General features: G+C 41.0%; 1 protein-coding gene across 3 annotated transcripts; it reads left to right on the top strand.

Annotated features, from left to right (window-relative positions):
- The first annotated feature begins 2,035 nt into the window (after positions 1 to 2,035).
- On the top strand, positions 2,036 to 19,550 carry ndel1a (nudE neurodevelopment protein 1-like 1a). Of its 3 annotated transcripts, none has more exons than XM_080789243.1 (9): positions 2,036 to 2,129; positions 7,267 to 7,420; positions 10,090 to 10,238; positions 10,740 to 10,876; positions 11,095 to 11,268; positions 12,242 to 12,336; positions 12,487 to 12,632; positions 15,715 to 15,749; positions 18,412 to 19,550. In XM_080789243.1, exons 1-9 carry the CDS (start codon positions 2,044 to 2,046, stop codon positions 18,420 to 18,422), a joined length of 987 nt encoding a protein of 328 aa, XP_080645369.1. In that variant the 5' UTR covers positions 2,036 to 2,043; the 3' UTR covers positions 18,423 to 19,550. The 3 variants fall into 3 exon arrangements, with proteins under 3 accessions (XP_080645369.1, XP_080645368.1, XP_080645367.1); XM_080789242.1 differs by having other exon boundaries at positions 15,712 to 15,749; XM_080789241.1 differs by lacking the exon at positions 15,715 to 15,749.
- Positions 19,551 to 19,883: the final 333 nt, after the last annotated feature.

Raw genomic sequence — 19,883 nt, 5'->3', positions numbered from 1 at the left:
GTATTACTTGCTTCTTGAGTAGGACAGCACAACTGTTCATAACAGAAGACTCTCAATATGTCACTCACTGAAAATAGCAGATCTTTCCGGCTTTTTTAAACATTTACTGGTCAGTCATTATTCTCATTAATTGCGACTCTCCAAGTTCTTAGCCCTCTTTCTGAAAAGGTTCTGTGTTGTTGAGTCAAGACAGTGTTGTACTGTTATCTGATGCTGATAGCATGCAAGCACCATTCATAGTGCCAATCTCGAGTTTGTGAGTTTCAGCCAGATCTAGTTGCCTTTTGTGTCAATTTCCAAAAGGCCTGATGGAGTTGTTGGAATTATACCAACCGGATTCCACTGCTTGTTGTCCCTATTTAAAGACTAATGGGTGGCCAGACAGACACGCTAATAAATATCCTCTTACTGTGGACTTGCTTAGTAAACTTAAACTATCCTTAATTTCCTTTCCTTTCTAGTCCTGAACCTTTACCCCCAAAAATCGTATTGGTTGAAGTTCACTCTCACATAGCCAATAAATACTGTAATACTACCGGTAATTCAATGTGTCTAAATACATACTGTAACTTAATAAAATACTTTTCAATTTAAATCAAGCATTAGATTAGGCTACAAAAGGGAAACAGAAACCAGCAATGTGCACTGCGACAGGCAGCTCTAAAAGGACATGACTTTTTTTATACAATTATTCATGTGGTTGAATTAAATGTTGTCATTGTACAGTACAGGATTCCCACAGCCCAGCCTGTGGCCTGTAGCTGTTTTATTTTGTCTGCAGGCTGGTGTGACAACAGCATTCATAATCAGTGGACTGGACCTATATTTAGATATTGGGTTGTATTCCCATTTCACTCTGCCGCTCAGAACTGTTTTGGTATGTAAGGATTTACCTAATACCTACAGACAGCCTTCTCTATCTAATTATGAGTCCCTGTGATGGATTGGACTCCTTGCTACACCGTTACCTCTGGGAAATAATACAAGGACTGACACTTCTTTTTTTTAAATCCTCAGTTCACTTTTATTATCTAGGACACAGAGATACAGCATGAGAGATAGGCCTACATTGACAAAGGGGATCTAGGGTAAATGAGTTACTTATGCTGTTGTCCCGCAGAATGTGCAAGGTTGCTTAAAGCCTGGGTGTTTAAATGGGGTATCACTCGCCACCATGATGTTAATTTTCATGACAGAAAATGGGAAATCTTAAATATCTTTGATTTTATAATATATGAAAAAAGTGCAATGATGGCAGGGCACTAGTGCACTTAAGAGGTATGTGTGTGTGTGTGTGTGTGTGTGTGTGTGTGTGTGTGTGTGTGTGTGTGTGTGTGTGTGTGTGTGTGTGTTCTGTCAAATTAGGGAAAATCTCTCAGAGATGGATAGATAAGAGGTCGTTGTAAACCACAGTAAAGTGAAACTTTCATGTCATAATTTATCAATCCATCCCACCATTGTTTTTAAAGAACATTAAGGAGTGCTTTGGTCAGGCTGTGCCAATTCCAATTCCAATCTCTGTTTGAAGAATTGATAATGCACTTTTTTGAGTGGTGCAACCACTCCTACAACCAGCAACGTCCGTATGCGCCTATGTGGCCATGAGCACGAGTATATGACTATAGGGTAGGGGGCACCAGAGAGAGAGAGAGAGATATGCGCCACTCAGTTCACATGGGTGTGATTTTTTTAATGTATAAACGCCTGGGTGTATTTGGCTGTAGGCGTCTGTGGGATGAGGCAACTTTGATTAATTCCCCTCGACGGGGTTAAGTCATTGATCTGTTCTGCTTCCCCTGATTTGATGAGGGTTGGTGTTATCCACACACCCCCTCGTCTTGTTACTGGCAGTAACTATAAATCGGGGCTTAAAAATGAATTTAGCCTCCTAACTCGAAAGGTTGGCATTAGTGGTTGTGAGACACAGTAGCAGCCCTGGATGAAGGATGTTGAATGTGATGTGTGATGATGTCGTTTTTGTTTAGTTTTTTGCATTGCAGTAATCACTCCAATTTTTTCGTTGTTTTCGCAGATTTGTTTGTCATGGAGACAGACATAATACCAAAATTCTCCTCAAAAGATGAGGAAATTGACTTCTGGAAGACACTTGCCCTCAAGTACAAGACAAGGTACGTTAACGGGCACAAATGATGCACTCTCCATTAGGCTACATGCCATGTCATCAGCATACCTTTCTTGCCAAGCACGATAGTTGGACAGGGATTTGTCTCATGTGTTTGGCTGCATAGGCCTGCGATATGTAGAACAGAGCTGGTTAATATTAATTAAATATCATATTTATTTCAGTTAACCGTTAACACATTTTCTCCTAACTTAATATACCTCAATTACACAATTCAACACATATCTGAACATATCTACAGAGATTTTACATAACTCAATATTGAAATGTAATTTTCACATTGTTCATTAAAATAATTCTATTATGATGTGGCCAGACTGATATCACTGCATAGATAATAGTCTGGGCTATTAGAGGGATCTCTGTTTGGAACCTGCATTTCCAAGGAGCGTATTCCAAAAAAATGCCTCATATCTGCATACCGGGCCCTGTTTGGTCCGTCACTACTTCTGAGGGAGTGAAGTCCAATCACAACTGAGCAGTGCCAGACCAAATCTGCTGAGGGCTTTTCTTTTTTGCAATGGCAGATTCATCTGGTTTCCAGGCCAGACCACTAATATAGACAGTCCCATAAACATACTGACACATATAGGGATGACTTGACTTGCTTTCAGCTCTCTGGTAGTTCACAAAAAAGGGTATCTTTGAAAAACAAAGAAAGGGTCCTGCACACTGTACACTTGCCAAAATGTTGCTCTTTATTGGGTCGACGTTTCGGTCGATTAGACCTTCATCAGGACAGACAATCGATTGTCTGTCCTGATGAAGGTCTAATCGACCGAAACGTCGACCCAATAAAGGTTCTGAACAGTGTCTGACAGTGTGCGGGACCCTTTCTTTGTTTTTCAAAGATACCCTTTTTAAGTACTGGTATGCTCTATTGCCCTACGCACCCGTCACTAGCCTTCTGAGGTGTGCATCGGCCTTTTGCTAAAAAAAAAGTAAAAAACGTAACATCCACACCTGGGAGCCTCAGCGGAGACTCACCTGTCTCGTCTGGCTTTCTTTAGTGGTGGAAATGTACAAGTACATTTACTTAAGTACAATTTTGAGGTATTTGTACTTTATTTGAGTATTTCCAATTTCCAATACTTTTATTTCTACTCTCGGATCCAAATATTGTACTTTTACTCCACTACATTTATTTGAAAACTTTACTTACTGGTTATTTTGTAGATTATCACAAAACATACATTAACCACTTCAGCCCTATACATTTTGGCCAAGCTCACAGTCACAATGCGCTGCGATGCGAGCACTTGTATATCTGCTATTTTCAAAAGATTTTTATATATTTGAAAACTTGAAATAAGACATTGAGCATAATGAGTACTTAATGAGTACATAATGAGTACATTTTTCAAAAAAGTACATTTTGAATTCCGGACTTTTACTTGTAACGGAGTATTTCTACAGTATATTGCACTAATGCAGACAGTTGCAGTATTGATACTTTTACTTAAATAACAAATCGTTGTCAACCTGACGTTCTCACTCGCTTTCAATAAAAGATCAGTCGTAGCAGATGCTGTTCGACCTTGTGAAAGAGCTCTATTATGATACAGAGAGTGAGTTTCCTTGAAAACCTTGTTTAAAGGGATGGATCCCATTGCATGTTGAACATAAGAAAGAGGCTTTCATGCCTTTGTGTCTCTGCCCGCATGTCTATGAATGGGTTTATGCAACTTGATGTCATAGGGTTCCCACTATTGTTGTAGCTAAAGATAATGAACAACACTCTTAAGCCTGGATAAAATTAGCTGTACTCTGCATTTTCCTGTTTCAGTACATGATAGTCACAAGGTCTCTGTGGACAACAGACACACCCAGTCAGGAAATTCGCTTTGCTTTTCACCTACCGGTAGTTGGCTCTTTGATAGTCAGTGAAGATAAGGGTCACATCCTTTGTGTGTGTGTGAGGTATGAATGAGGTACTTTGTTGACCCTGACAGCGTTGCAGTATTGGATTGCAACTTCAAGTTCACACTGTAATTTTTGTTTTACCGATCATGTGTATGAGATGAGACTTGAAGAGAACATAGGAATTTCTATGTAAGACTATTATGAAATTATTAAGCGAGCAAGCATTCTGGTTAACAAGAGGGAAAATTTAAGAGGGAGAGAATAAAATAAAAAATTATCGTTTTAAAACACCGGTGGGGCTGCTTACCCACTTGATCCCTAGCGTCTCTAATATGGAGCAACTGTCTGCAAAAATAGCAGATATACAAGTTGCAATGTGTTATGAGTTCATAGATCATTTATTTTCGGCCAAGACATTTGCATGGATGGAAGACATGAATGCAGGAAAAATGCCGTACATGTATGTATGCTCTTTTTTTGTCACAAAACGGAGCATGCGTATTTGAATTTCCTACAAACTAATCCATTGTCAAACCGGATTTCTTTTAGTCTAGCGCGGCTGATATAAGAGGAGAGGGTTCTATGTTTTGCTGAGAACAAAGGGATATATCTGCCCAGGTTCAGCCAAGTAAAAACCAGTTCAAAGTTCAGAATAGGCTCTGCATTCATCAATACTGCAACATAGAAATACTCAAGTAAAACAAGTAAAAGTCCGGTAGTAGAAGTGTACTGCAAAATGTACTTTAGAGTACCAAAAGTAAAAGTGGGCTACTCATTATGCAAGAATGTCCCATTTCAAGTTTTCAAATCTTTTAAATATTATATATTATTATATTATTTTCAAATGGCTGAAATGTGTGTAGAGCTGAAGTGGTTAATGTATCTACAAAGTAACTAAATTTGTCAAATAATTGTAGTGGAGTAAAAGTACAATATTTGCCTCTGAGATGTAGTGGTAAATGTACGGAAAATGTGACATACTCAAGTAAAGTACAAATACCTCAAAACTGTACTTAAGTTCAGTACTTAAGCAAATGTACTTAGTTATTTTACACCAGTGTTGAGCATCGGGGGAAATAGTGTTTCTGACCACCCTGGCTCCATGCCCCCCACCCCCAGCACCTCCGGTCACATGCCAGCACTACTAGCATACCAGCTGCCATTTTTAGATGCTTCTGTCTGTGTGTTCTTCCATGGCTGGCTCAACCGACAAGTTGCATAACAACCAGTGAGTCTGCTCTCCCTTATAGCCACTGTGAATGGTGGTGGCACCGTGGCACACTGTTTTTGTAATGGAGAACCTATTGAATGCCAAAACCTCACGTTTTAACAAGGTGAATGAGCGTAACATACAAACATTAAAACATGTTTGAGGCGTCTTTGTTTTTTGGTTCTTGGTTCAGAATATCTGCTTGTTTAATTATCCTCAGTATCTGAAACAATTGCTTGTTCCGTACACACCATCATACAAACTAAGCCTAAGGCATACTGATCATCCCTACTTTATGCTTCCCACCAGGATAATAAAGGAAAGTGGTCGCTGTGCATTCAAATTTAAAGCACCATCTGATTGGAACGAATGACCAAGTTCGCTTAGATCTATCACTTCTTTCAATGTATTTAAAGAATCGATTTCCATTCATCTTTTAACACCGTGCTCATGCTTCTAATCTCGTTAATCTCTAATCTCTCTTGGACTGCGGTGTCTTCTCACAACAAACTAAGTGCTGCCTCTTTTTCCAACATGCATGTAGACTCTGCTTATTATTATTACATCTGCATGTTGGTACCGCATATATGTACTCTGCTCATTTTCATGGTTTTATTGTGCTTTGAGTATGCTGTTTTTTCCACAAGAACTCTGGGGTGGGAGTGGCTATCTTTGGGAGAGCTTTTGTTCTGTGTGTGTATATAATGGATGTTCTGTTGTATTGTTTGTGTATTGTATGTACTGTTCATTTGTGTTGAGAACCCCCTCTAAAATGAGATGAGACATCTCAAGGGGTTTATCCTTTCAATAAAGGTATATAATGGAGAACCTATTGAATGCCAAAACCTCACGTTTTAACAAGGTGAATGAGCGTAACATACAAAGTTAAACATTAAAACAGGTTTGAATATCTGCTCGTCTTTTTTGTGTGTTTTTCTTTTCTTGTGGTTGATTGTACAATATGTACAGTACTTAGTGGACTAATATGGTGGTCTATATGGTGATATACACCTCCAGTTAAGATGCTCAATTTGATGAACCTTTTGTGATTACAAAAAGTGAACCTTAAGGAATATGCCTGTCCTGATAAATGTATCGTACCAAGCTCTTTATTTTAAGGTTTACACACACACACACACACACAACACAGACATATACAGTACAGTGATTGTTCTAACAGGACTAGAAATATATTCATTAGATTTTGATTGTAAATAATGAGATGAGAAATAAGGTTACTGCAGTACAGAAGTAATTATCCATCTGAGAAGCTTTATTGATCTACTTTAACAGTTCATATTTTGTGGTTTTCTTCTTATGTGGTAAAGATGGGTATGGATGGATAATAACGTGACAAACATCCTAACAGACAATCTCATTTAGCAGAGCTACATCACCCTTTAAACTATTAGTTTTCCCTGCATAGCTATGCTATGGAGTCATGCAGCATTGGAGTCATGAATGCTACTTTGAGACGTTCTATAGTATTTAGGTAGTGTCAAATAAGGAGTGAAAAAAGAATAATAACCATCACTAGGCTGCTTTCCCAATGTGCTGTCCTCCTTTCCTTGTGGTGACATAGTTGGTAGTACTTGCCAACCGTTTGTATACTGCCCTCTTTATGTCCAGCTTGATGTCTTAACCCATTCAGGACGCTAACCCCCTTTGGTGTTTTAAGCATTGTGTTATACTTTAGCTATTGAAAAATAGATCTACAAGCTCATAGCACGGCACAGAGTGCCGCGCTATGAGCTTGTAAATCTGCTATTTTTGAGAAATCGTGAAAATGTGGTGCAGATCTTTGAATATATATATTCTTTCAGAGCGTTTTTAACTAAAATCTTTGCTTCTGGGGGGGGGGGGTCCCTGGAACAACATATTTTCAGATGGGGGGGGGGGGTCGGCGGCCATTTTTGAGGTCCTTGACATGAAATAGTTTGAAAATCACTGATATAGAAACAGAGTTTTTTCCAGAAAACTGTCATGATTTAGAAGACATTTGTAGAATCTGGTCTCTGTCCTAAACGGGTTAATGTTCTCTTTCCAACAGCTACCAGGAGGCCCAGGAGGAGCTGGTGGAGTTCCAGGAGGGCAGCAGGGAGCTGGAGGCAGAGCTGGAGACTCAGCTCAGCCAGTCGGAGCACCGCATGAGGGACCTGCACTCTGAGAACCACAGGCTCAAGAACGAGCTGGATTCCATCAAGGTGTGGCTTCGGAAGGACGTTTTTAGACTGAGGAATAATTACATTTGTTTATATAGGTTATATATATATATATATACTACATGGCTTAGTGGTCCAGGCACCTTGGCTGGCAATCCAGTCTGGCAGTGTGCCGCGGGTTCGACTCCCGATCCCGATGGCCTTTGCTGCATGTCATCCCCCCCCCCATCTCTCTCCCCATTTCCTTTCAGCCTACTGTCCCTCCTTAAAAAATATATAATAAAGGCGAAAGCCACAAAAAACATTTAAAATCGCAATAAAACGCAATATCGAATCGAATCACAATATAAATTGAATCGGCACCCTAGGTATCGATATCGTATCGAATCGCGACGTAAGTGAATCGTCCCACCTGTGCAAACAGTCTTATCAGTGCATATGTCTGTTTTGGTGAAGAGCATGACTTTAGTGCTCTGAGATGAGAAGCTGCTACTCTTCCTGAATATGCCCATAGCATCCCTGCATGGTCATCCAGAACCTGTAGATATCCTAATGTGGTCTGACTCATTCAATTATTGTGAACTAAATCCAATTGAGATAGTCCAGAGCTGCCAGTTAATGCGTCCTGTGTCGTACGATTTGAAGGGTGGCAGCTGCAACTCTGGAGACGGAGAAGTCCTCTCTGGGTATCGGAACGGTTCCTGGTTTGATCCTGACTCCTGGCAGTGCGTCAAATAGTGTTTTAGGAAGACAATTCGACTGACGAGTGGCAGTGTCTGGCCGTTGGTGTGTGACACTGAAGCATACATTGTAATGCACAATGCGTCGCACTGCGATGCATTCTTTCGGAGCTTGTAGATCAGCTATTACGGTACTATTGACGTACAATGATGTACAGTGTGTACTATATAGGGTTTCAATGGCTACGCTTCCAACTTAACCAGCGTGTACACTGTACAGTGTGTCTTCATCCATACCCTTGACTTAAATTATTAAAGGTTTTTTTTTTCATAGCACTCAAGAATCTTTGCAGTTCAGTCTCCTGCAGAAGAGTAATCGCATTGTAACCACTGCTCCCTTGGGTGGTTTTGTTTGTGTGTCCTTTTTAATTTATTTAGCTGAGGAGCCCATGCAGTTGGAGTATGAAGGGCCATAGCAGAGAGAGCAGGCCCATGGACAAAATACTGTACCCCAGAAAATACATACAAATACATACAATACATACTCTGACATACAATCCCAGTGTTCTGCCCTATGTCTGATTCTGACATGACGTATATCACGTAAATCGTCAATCCCGATGAGTACTGGAGAAGGCCATGGCTCGGAATTAGGAATTCTTATGGACCGTAATCAAAATGGTAATCTCACTTCCTGAAGCAAGAGTATATGTTTTCCCTGCCGAGCAGCATTTGGCACCTAGCTGTTCTGTGCCAGTAATGGCCTGATTATTCCAGCTGTGTTCACTTTGTACGAAACTCATACATAATGTATCACACAGCGCCTCTGTTACGTGCGTGCTCTCGCTCCATAATTAGCACATGGGGGGGGTGGGTAACGCGTCTCTGTGCCTGTGTTTGCATTACGTTTCCAGCCATGAGAACCAAGCCACCTGCGATGATCAGATGTGCACCAGCTATTTCATCTGCTTGGTTATTCAGGGAAAATGGTAGACTGCACAGTGCACACACATCATTACATGACACCTTTCTCTGTCAAACTAAAATGCCCTGTTGGTTACTCATGCCCATGTGACATTTATGCCTTTGCATCACCAGAATACATTCTCTCTCCGTGCACAATAATTGACTGTCCGGTCCAGATTTACTCTGCATTTACAGTTAATGACGCACTCACGCGTAGCCTTCTTGTGTTTAACCCTGGCATCTCTGTTCAATGTGTGGCTATAATGTCATTCCAAAAACAGATTGCAGATCCACAAGCTCACAACGCATTGCATCGTGTGATGCCTTGATGAGCTTGTAGAGCAGCTATTTTTTTTTAAACCTTCTGAACATGCCTTAAGTGGTTAATAGATATTGCCGTCATGTCAATAAAGAAATCCTCTGAATGACACTCCAGGGCAAACGTACTGTCTCCTGGTGTAATTGATTCTGACGCGACAGCAACAGCACATATAGGTCAGACAACACAGGCATATCTATTGAGCTGATTGGGCCTGGGCTGGTGGGAATATAGGTCACGCGTCAATATTCCCAGCCTGAGAATGGTAGAAACAGAAGAGTCTCTGAAAACTGGATGGATAATAACATTTCAGTCCGTTTGGGGAGGTTGATTTTACATGCAAAGTTGCAAAGGGTCACAGGCGAACACCCCCATGGATTAACGTTCTCAGTCGCCACGACTGATTTGGATTCAATAGCAGCCAACATGTCTTCTATGGTCTATGGAAGCATGGCACAGAGCGAAAATGGCCTGTCTACAAGCTCACCTTGACTGCACAACTTTCAAAGTTATTTCTTTTAAAGATTAGAGCATTTTAAGTGGTCAAACTAGCAATATGTATCTTCCATAAATCCCGAAGGGGCCTCGAATATTTCATAAAGCAAACGTTAAAGCCTCAGTCTGTGATGTCTTCACCTGGTTGGCAGTATGGCGGCAGGAACCATGTTACTAAATCATGATTTTACATTTGTTTGGGAAATGTATTCAGTGTTTAATCCATGCACCCCCCCATACATCCCCTCCAGGAGAAACTGGAACAACAGTATCTTCAGAGCTACAAGCAGGTGTCCATCCTGGAGGATGATCTTGGCCAGACCCGCAACATCAAGGACCAGCTCCACAAATATGTCCGAGAGCTAGAGCAGTCCAATGATGACCTCGAGAGAGCCAAAAGGTCAGTGGGAGCTCCAGGAGACACAAGTTAACCCCCCGCACCATTTGTTTAGATGCAGTGATGGTTTCCGCTGTGTATGTCTTGTTTGTGTGTGTATCCATTTTTGTTTGATCGTTCGTCCGTATACTCAATCCATTCACCTGATGACATTCCGTTCTAGCACTCATGACATGTAATTCTTCAGAAGCCCTACTACTCATGACATCATCTGATGCGTCCTTGCGCACTCTATTCAGATGAACCAAAAGTCTGTTCTAATTACTGGGAGCAGGTGGCTCAAATGGATGTGTTTGTTATATTTGGATTGAAATCCATGTTGCTGCTAAAGATGCCTGAGATACTAATTTGTTGTCATGATCATTAATTGGCAGATGGTGTGTGTGTGTTGATACATGTTGATTCATGCTATGTTCTTTTCACGATATTGTGCTTTCTCTCGTGCTATTGATTTGAAATGATCATGCCCAGTTCTACAGCTCTTCCATGACTTATTTTGCGCAGGGCTACCATCGTGTCTCTGGAGGACTTTGAGCAACGTCTGAACCAGGCCATAGAGAGGAACGCTTTCCTGGAGAGCGAGCTAGATGAGAAGGAGTCTCTGCTGGTCTCTGTGCAGAGATTCAAGGACGAGGCCAGAGGTGAATATTCACAGCATTTTTTAAACGCCAAGCCACTCATTTGCATGTGTTACAGCTGACCATCTTATGTGAATTTTCAACTACAGTACTGCTTTCTCATGTATTTGTTGTCATTTGTGTCCCCACTGAAGCCTAATTCTGGGTTAAATGCATGTTTTCTTAATCTGCCAGATACTGCATTTATCATGAAAAATGTTGTCCTGCTTATTCGTTAACAGACCTCCGTCAGGAGCTCAATGTGCGAGAGTCAAGGCAGACAGACATAAGGTTGTCCGCTCCAAGTTCGCCCACTCAGGACAATGAGAAGATGGACACAGCCGTGCAGGCCTCCCTGTCCCTCCCTGCCACGCCACTGGGCAAGGGTCTGGACAACGCCTTTGCCAACCCTACAGGTATCTTTCTTTTTAAATATATATATAATTTTTATCCCATTTTTTTTTTTGTAACCCATTTTTCACCCCTGTGTCAATTATTTAATGTGATCCTGGGCTCTACACACCCTCCGCCAACAGACTTGAACTCATGCTTCCTTATCTTTGTAAGCTGTCCCCCTTCACCCGTTTCGAATGCTATCAATGCATTGAAAGGGACAAAACATCACATTTAGTCAGAGCATTGAAGGCTCTCAGTAGCTGTCTACTGACCTACCAAGATCTCAGTATGCTTCTATTGATCACGGCTACTCTGTTTTGACAGTGACAACGTGCATTGTCCGACATAACTAACCCTAACAATAAATCTAACCCTAACCTCAGTTTTAACCGGCCACGTAAATCCCCTAACCTCATATCAGTCTTAACCGGCCACGTAAATCCCCTAATCTCATATCAGTCTTAACCGGCCACGTAAATCCCCTAACCTCATATCAGTTTTAACCGGCCACGTAAATCCCCTAACCTCATATCAGTCTTAACCGGCCACGTAAATCCCCTAATCTCATATCAGTGTTAACCGGCCACGTAAGTCCCCTAACCTCATATCAGTCTTAACCGGCCATGTAAGTCAGTTGAAAACGCACGTCGTTGCTGTCAAAACAGTAGCCGTGATCAACGCACAGAATGCAGCTACTGAGATCTTGGTAGGTCAGTAGATGGCTACTGAGATCATTCGATGCTCAGATTAAACATGATTTTTGTCCCTTTCAATGCATTGATAGCATTCGAAGCGGGAGCCCCCTTTTACATCCCTTAAACTTAAATCACTTCAGGCTATTGCCTGTAGCATACTTAAGAAGGAATGCCGATGCATTTCCCATAAAGTGGTTCCATCGATTGCCTTACTCCTCTGAACTTTATTTGCGAGTGTGAGCTCATCACCTGCCAATGAGCCATATCGGAATGACTGTCATTCTACTTTCCACCCCAGTGCTATCAAACGGCTGCAGCAACAACTCGCCGCTGACTCCCTCTGCCAGAATATCGGCCCTTAACATTGTCAGTGATCTACTCCGGAAAGTAGGGGTGAGTCACTCCATCTGAGCCTCTGCCTCTCATGACGCCGACCCTGCCACTAATGTCTCTCCTGCTTTATCAAAAGCCTAAGTTGCTTTCCAAACATGGCGGGAGAGTCTTACTGTCTCTTGTCTTTGCGTCTTCTTCATCCCCCTGCAGGCTCTGGAGTCCAAGCTCGCCGCTTGCAGGAACTTCGCCAAAGACCAGAAGGCCAGGAGGACGTACGCCCTCGACAATGGAAACGCGATCAATGCAAACACGGCTAAGTTCTCCCAGTCGCTCCACACATCGTATTTCGATAAAGCGTGAGTAAAACTGAAGCCCTGTCCCACGCAGCCACCGACCCACACCTGCTCCATTTCTGCAAACACTGTGACTCATGTCTTAGTCATGTGTGACAAATGAGAACCAACACTTGATTTATTGTCTCCTCCAGGCCGAAGGCATGAGGAGAGTATGTTTTGCACTCCGTCCGTGTGTCCGTCTGTCCGTCCATCCATCCGTGTACAGCTAATCTCCGGCACCGTTAACCTGGTCGATGCCAAACTTTGTTTGGCATCAGCCCGTAGAAGCTTTCTGCTTCTACGTGCTGACGGCGTGGAACAAACTCCCACTATACATTTTGACAGGCAGCCTTTGTAGACATATTTAAAGCCCAGCTCAAGACCTACTTCTACACTTTTGCTTTTAGTTGAGCTTTTAAAGTCCTTGTTGTTATTCATGCCCTCACTGTATTGCATTTCTGCTAGTGATGCACCGAATATTCGGCAGCAGAAAATATTCGGCAGAAAATGGCTAAAAATGCGAACTGTTTCCTATATTCAATATTCGTTTTCGGCCAAGAATTTCACTTTCGGTGCATCCCTAATTTCTGCTATTATTTTTTGCCAGGTGCTTGAAAAGCATCTTGGCCTACATTCACTATTACCTCTAGTAGCGACTGTAGTAGACACCTTTTCATGATTGGCTGCTCCCATATGGAAAAAAAATACTAAATTTGTATATGTTTTACATGAAACTTGTAGTTAATATATATGACAGTCAAAGCAGATATAAGATCCATAGTATTTTTTTGTAAAGTGAAACTTATATAATTTTGTCATTTATATGAACTATATAAAACAGTCAAAGCACATATAAGATCCATAGTATTTTTTTGTAAAGTGAAACTTATATAATTTTGTCATTTATAGGAACTATATAAAACAGTCAAAGCACATATAAGATCCATAGTATTTTTTTGTAAAGTGAAACTTATATAATTTTGTCATTTATAGGAACTATATAAAACAGTCAAAGCACATATAAGAGCCATAGTAAGTTTTTGTAAAGTGAAACTTATATAATTTTGTCATTTATAGGAACTATATATAACAGTCAAAGCACATATAAGAGCCATAGTATTTTTTTGTAAAGTGAAACTTATATAATTTTGTCATTTATAGGAACTATATAAAACAGTCAAAGCACATATAAGAGCCATAATACGTTTTTGTAAAGTGAAACTTATATAATTTTGTCATTTATAGGAACTATATAAAACAGTCAAAGCACATATAAGAGCCATAGTAAGTTTTTGTAAAGTGAAACTTATATAATTTTGTCATTTATAGGAACTATATAACAGTCAAAGCACATATAAGAGCCATATAAAGTTTTTGTAAAGTGAAACCTATATAATTTTGTAACTTATAAGACCTATATGTGACGGTAAATCCACATACAATATTCTTAGTAAATTAGTATAAATTGAAATACATATGAACTTATAAATAATTACTGCAGTAAATCAACATACAAAATCCTTAGTAATTGTGTGTTGTCAAACTTGTAGAGTTGGGCAAACATCAGTGAAACCAAAATCTGATAGGATATTGTATAGAAACCATACAATACATTATACAGGCCATGTATGTCACAGAGACATCCAAATTAAACAAAACCTAATCTTACAATGAAATAACATGAGATGACAAAATAATGAGTTGTATTCCCTTTTACATTTTATGACTCCTACATTATTTAAGATCCCCCCACCCAGTGCCCCCCCCCCAGCCAGTGTCCTCCCCAGCCAGTGACCCCCCAGTGTGACACCCCCCACCCAGTGCCCCCCAGCCAGTGTCCCCCCAGTGTGATGCCCCCCCCCCAGCCAGTGTCCTCCCCAGCCAGTGTCCCCCCAGTGTGACACAAGCCCCCAGTGCCCCCCCAACCAGTGCCCCCCCAGCCAGTGCCCCCCCAGCCAGTGTCACCACCATTGTCCCCCCATGTACCTCCCAATGCATTTTATTTTATACTGCTATGGTAACTTATAAGAATCTTCTAAAAAAAAACAAAAAACATAAAGAGAGCATATCAAACACTTCACATATGTCAGGATGTGTCTGGGTAGCTCAGTCGGTAGAGCTCTCGCCTTAAGACCACAAGTTCGTGGGTTCGATCCTGGGCACTGGCAACTCAGCGTATGAGTAGCACAGCTTGGGTGCGGCAAGTGATGCGGGAAGTGGGAGTTGATGGTATAGTAGGTGTGGTGCTCTATCTCAGCAACCATCTCCCAGGGGTCTATAGCGCATATGTTTTTTTTATACCTACCATACACTTCACATATAAAAACTTATATATAGTCATAGATAAAACATATGTTTTTTTTATAACTATAAGGTATAATGTATTGGCTGACATATAACAATGTTATAAAAATCATATAAAAGAAGCATACTTTTCTTGTAAATGAAATGGTTACAAACTATAAAATACATACTATAATGGTATTTTTTTTATATATGGAAAGGATATATCTCATATAATTTAAAACTACAAACATTGTATGGAACATGTAAGGAAAATACAGTTTGCCATGTACTTACCTCATAGATCACATACATGTTGTTTACTTGATTCATACATGATTCACTTTATTGTCTTATATGAGGATTGTATGAAAGGTGCCACTTTCAAGAGTTCACATATAAAATCTAGTATGTACTTTACATGACATACATGTAAATGACATACATAAAAAATGTAAATACTTACTATTGGAGGCAACAGGACAACATATATGTTTCTTCTACTTTTTTTTTCCATATGGGCTTCCTTAGCCAGTGGGAGAATTTCCCATAAAACCCATAGTCTGAATGGCATAAAACCCATACTCTGAACGCTGCAACGTAATGTGACTAGTCGGTAGTAGCCCTGCCATTTTATTCAACTAACTGCACTGCACAATGTTTGAGCATGGATGGATACAGTATGTTTTTGTGACCATAGGCAATGGGACAGTTATTGCCTTTGACACTGACAGAGGAGATGTGGAGTGTCTCAGACCTCTGTATGTTTTGTTTTGTTTGTGTTTGTTTGTTTGTTTGTTTGTTTGTTTTTCCCCAGCAGGAGAGAGAGGGTGATATTCCCTGCCTTGATTCTGGGTAATCTCAGTTCCTCCTCCCGTTATTACCTGTGTGTGGGGGGGTGATTATAACTTGTACAATACGTGTCATTCAAAACTCCAATACTGTTGCGCAAAGACCCGTCCCCACCTGCCTCTGATTGGCCTACCGAACGTCTCTGACGCACTCGGGACGGCTTCGCCTCTAGTCATGTGTCACATTCGCGAGAATGGAAACAGTACCAGTATATGGTGACGGCCCCCTCGCGACTTTCCCTACTTGTCGGGTTGCAACTCGAACTGAGTCAGCTCTAGCAAACTTCGAAACGTTCGACACGGCAACTTGCGCGCTTTAGCTCGCTCTGTGGTGTCTCTCGCAGATCAAGTTCGCTAGATACTGTAGACGGCGCCTCTCTGTCGTGGTCTAAAACTATACTTTATCAGCAAAAAAAAGAAACTAGTCCGAACTAGAGCGGTATCTGAACCCGGGAGGTGTGGTTTCCGAGTATTAAGCCCTAACCACACCAAAGGGTCACCATGCAAGGAGTTAACGCTAAAACCTTCTCGACCCTTTGGTGTTGTTTGGGCCATTGAATTCCATGGGTCAACGTGCAACAAGACATATCACACACCGCAGGGACAAAGCTAAAACACTCTTTGGTGTGGTTAGGGCTTAATGATTAGACCAACAGGCAACCAAGTTGCGGGCACCCTACTAATTCTTACTAGTAGGAGGGGGGGGCGATCACAGGCAGGCGGGGGTGGGTCTTTGGGAACTGTATTGCCGTTGTGAATGATGCATTATACATGCATGCAGCCGCTACTTTAACCAGGCTCCTGTCTCACATACACCGATAGATAGAATCACTACAGGCTAGATGCAACGTTGGCCACTAACCAGTCCCTGGTGGTGGTGGAGGTGGTGGTGATGGTCTTGGGGAGTTCTCCTATACTGCTTTGTTAGCACTAATCTAACCTAATATAATACCAGCTCATTCCTTTTGTCTGTCTGTGTTGCTTCTGCATTGCAACTGGCCTAATATAAGTATACAGTAGGTAGCCCACCCTGTTCATTATGTTTTTGGAAAGTTTATTTCTCGAGGTCTTGGTTTTTCAATAAGTTCAATATATTATGGATACATTATAAAGAAAGCAATATAGTAAGTGGATCTGTCACAAATGTATCAAAAGTCATCTGGGCTGTTTGTGCTGTGTCACTCTAATGTCGTCCATTGTATTTGCCACCAGCTCCCTTCCCAGTCCCAGCTAGTGTTTCTGCTGTGTGAGGGCTGAGCATGCAGGTGCAGGGTACAGACACACAAGGGCATTCTCTCAATGCAATGCAGAAAAGGTGTTAGGTTGAACATATTTATTCGGATCTAGAAATCCAGTAGTAGGCTTCATTGGATGTTAGGGGTACGGCATACATCACTGATGATGTTGTGATTGTGATTCCCAAATTTGACCCATTTTGGGCGGGGAACACCTTTTGGTGTTTTAAGCATTATGTTATACTTTAGCTATTGGAAAAATAGCAGATCTACAGGCTCGTAGCGCGGCACTACGCTTGTAGGTCTGCTATTTTTGAAGAATCGTGAAAATGTAGTGCAACTCTTTGAATATATATTCTTTCACAGTGAACTTTTTATGGGGGTCGGCAGCCAATTACAATCATAATTATAATCTTGGGAGTCCTTGACAGAGATTAAAACTGGGTGCATTTTGCATCCTAAAACACCGTTTATAGTTAAGGGACGCAATAAAACAACGACCTCTGCATCCACGGGATGCACTACTGTACTGTTTTTTATTATAGTTTATTTTGCTAGCTTTAGTTATAATAATAATTTCTTCTTCTGTTTTCTACATGAATATTACCACATTATATATACACCATATAAAATGAAATGGGAGTTAAATGCTGCAATTTGTAAAAATGCAAAATATGACTCCTAACATCCCGGGACTCATTACATTGAAAACCTATTTACATCATGGGTTTTTTCAGAAAACTGTCAGGATTTGTAGAATCGTCCTCGGGTCTAAATGGGTTAAAGTAACTTGTCAGGCAGGATGCCACTCAAGCTTTCCAGGCAGCCGAGGCTGTTTGTAGCCCTGGCCAACCGTTTCTTCCACATTGCACGAGATCCACTGATGTCAGCACAGCATGTGTCCGCGGCTACCCTGTAAGGGGGGGATTAATGTGGACAGATTGACAAGTGACCTGCTGGCTTTCTCAGGTCAACGCGTCGCCCTATATGTTGGCAGCAGCCACTGGAAAGTGGCCATGTGCCTGATGGGGACGACATTTACATGGACTATTATAATGGCTCCTGTGGGTTGTTTAGCAGAGGCGCTGCCTGGCAGTTGGGGCAGGTGACGGTTTAAAAAAGAAGAAAAACGATTCCTGGCTGGCATGTCGTGTTGTTTTTCCCTTCCTATAATCACATCTGTTAATTCACAGTCATCTGTATTCATTAGTGGCTCTGAGTCCTGTAGCATTGCTTTAATACGTTTTGACAAGATTTGAATTTTAATTGAATTGGTATGTTGCGAGTATGGTAATACTCCAGAGTCCAGTTCATGAGTCACATGAGCTCATTTGCTTCCGGTGTTAATTTAGTAACAGCGATGTTTGGCTGGCTCATTCAACTATAGTAACCTTGCCTTGTGTCCCTGTTTTTGTTGTTTTGTTGTTACAGCAGGGCAGTGAACGGGCTGGAACCTGGCAGTCTGACAGCTGTGACCGCACCCCCCTCTGTCTCTTAGTGCCCCTCACTACAGTGTGACAATATCCCCACCAGGCCCAAGTATGAAGTAAGAGCATACAGTATGTCATGGACAACCAAGCCTCCGTCAAAGACGCTACAAGCTGATGGCTAGTAATATAAAACACTGACGTAGTTATAACAGGGGCCCTCGTTGCCATCACTGCACATTCAGTCGCTGTCTCTGTCTGTCTCTCTCTCTCTCTGCCAGTCTCTCTCTCTCTCTCTCTCTCTCTCTCTCCTAGTCTCTCTCTCTCTCACTCACACACACACACACACACACACACACACACACACACACACACACACACACACACACACACACACACACACACACACACACACACACACACACAATTCTTGTGCTTTGGTCATGCTCCAAACCTAGGTCCCCGTCTGTACTGTGTATATATTTAAACGTGCTATATATTGTCTTCATGTATCAAGAAGGCACACTCAACTGACATGTCATGTCCTGCTTAGTCACTGAAATGGTTACAAGTTACAACATGCAACAAATTGTCCAAAGACAGAAACTTTATGCAACTGTAATTAGTTCTTAGTATTTTTTTCTTTTTATAAGGGCACAGTTTGCCTTCAGTATATTATTTTATTTTATTTGTTTTTTATTTTATTTAAACATGTTTTTCTGCATAAGTAGCACATTTTCTTTTACAGTTAATAACTGTCATACTGATTTATTTATAGCTGTGTCCAAAACGGCTATGAAAGGGAAAGTAAATATTAGCTGTGCTCTGTTGAACCATATATGACGTGTACAGTATTGGTCATATTGATCATTATTTATAGGTACATGCGTGCTGTGGTCAGTGTTCAGTGTGGTTTGATGCTTTTATTGTTGATAGAAGCTCAAATGTTGGATTTTTGTTTTTAGATTTCATAAAACCTGTGTTCAGTACTGTACGTTACAAGCAGGTATACTTTGACCTTGTGCAAACCCTGTATTTTCACAATTTAAGTTTAATTCATGTGCAATATTGCCTGTTTGTCAAGATTTCATTTTCTGGCATGTTCAAATAAATTTGATTGCATCCATTAAACTATAAATATTTGATCATGTCTGTTTCTTGTTAAATCAAGGCTTTTAATTGAGAAAATGAATTTCACAACCATTTTGTGTGTAGATAATACAATTAGTTTTATTTTTTTATAGCAACAGTGGTTCAGTTGCATAGCATTCTAATGTGTTGTGTATTCATACTTGATAGCATCTGCGACCTGTGCATCAGGAAGCTTTGAATTAAATGTAGGACTCTTTCCCCCTAGCTGTTCTTTGATCGGTGGCATTCTTGTAGTCAACACTGCCCCTTAGTGACTGGTTTTGGAAGTACAAGAACAGTGGTGGGAAAGGCACTCCAATGTTTTACTGCAGTGTAGAAATGATT

This window comes from Protomyctophum bolini (genome assembly GCF_963924005.1).
Source record: "Protomyctophum bolini genome assembly, chromosome: 18".
Lineage (NCBI taxonomy): Eukaryota > Metazoa > Chordata > Actinopteri > Myctophiformes > Myctophidae > Protomyctophum > Protomyctophum bolini.
Note: the sequence above shows the minus strand (reverse complement) of the source record. Positions and strands in the feature narration are given on the sequence as shown.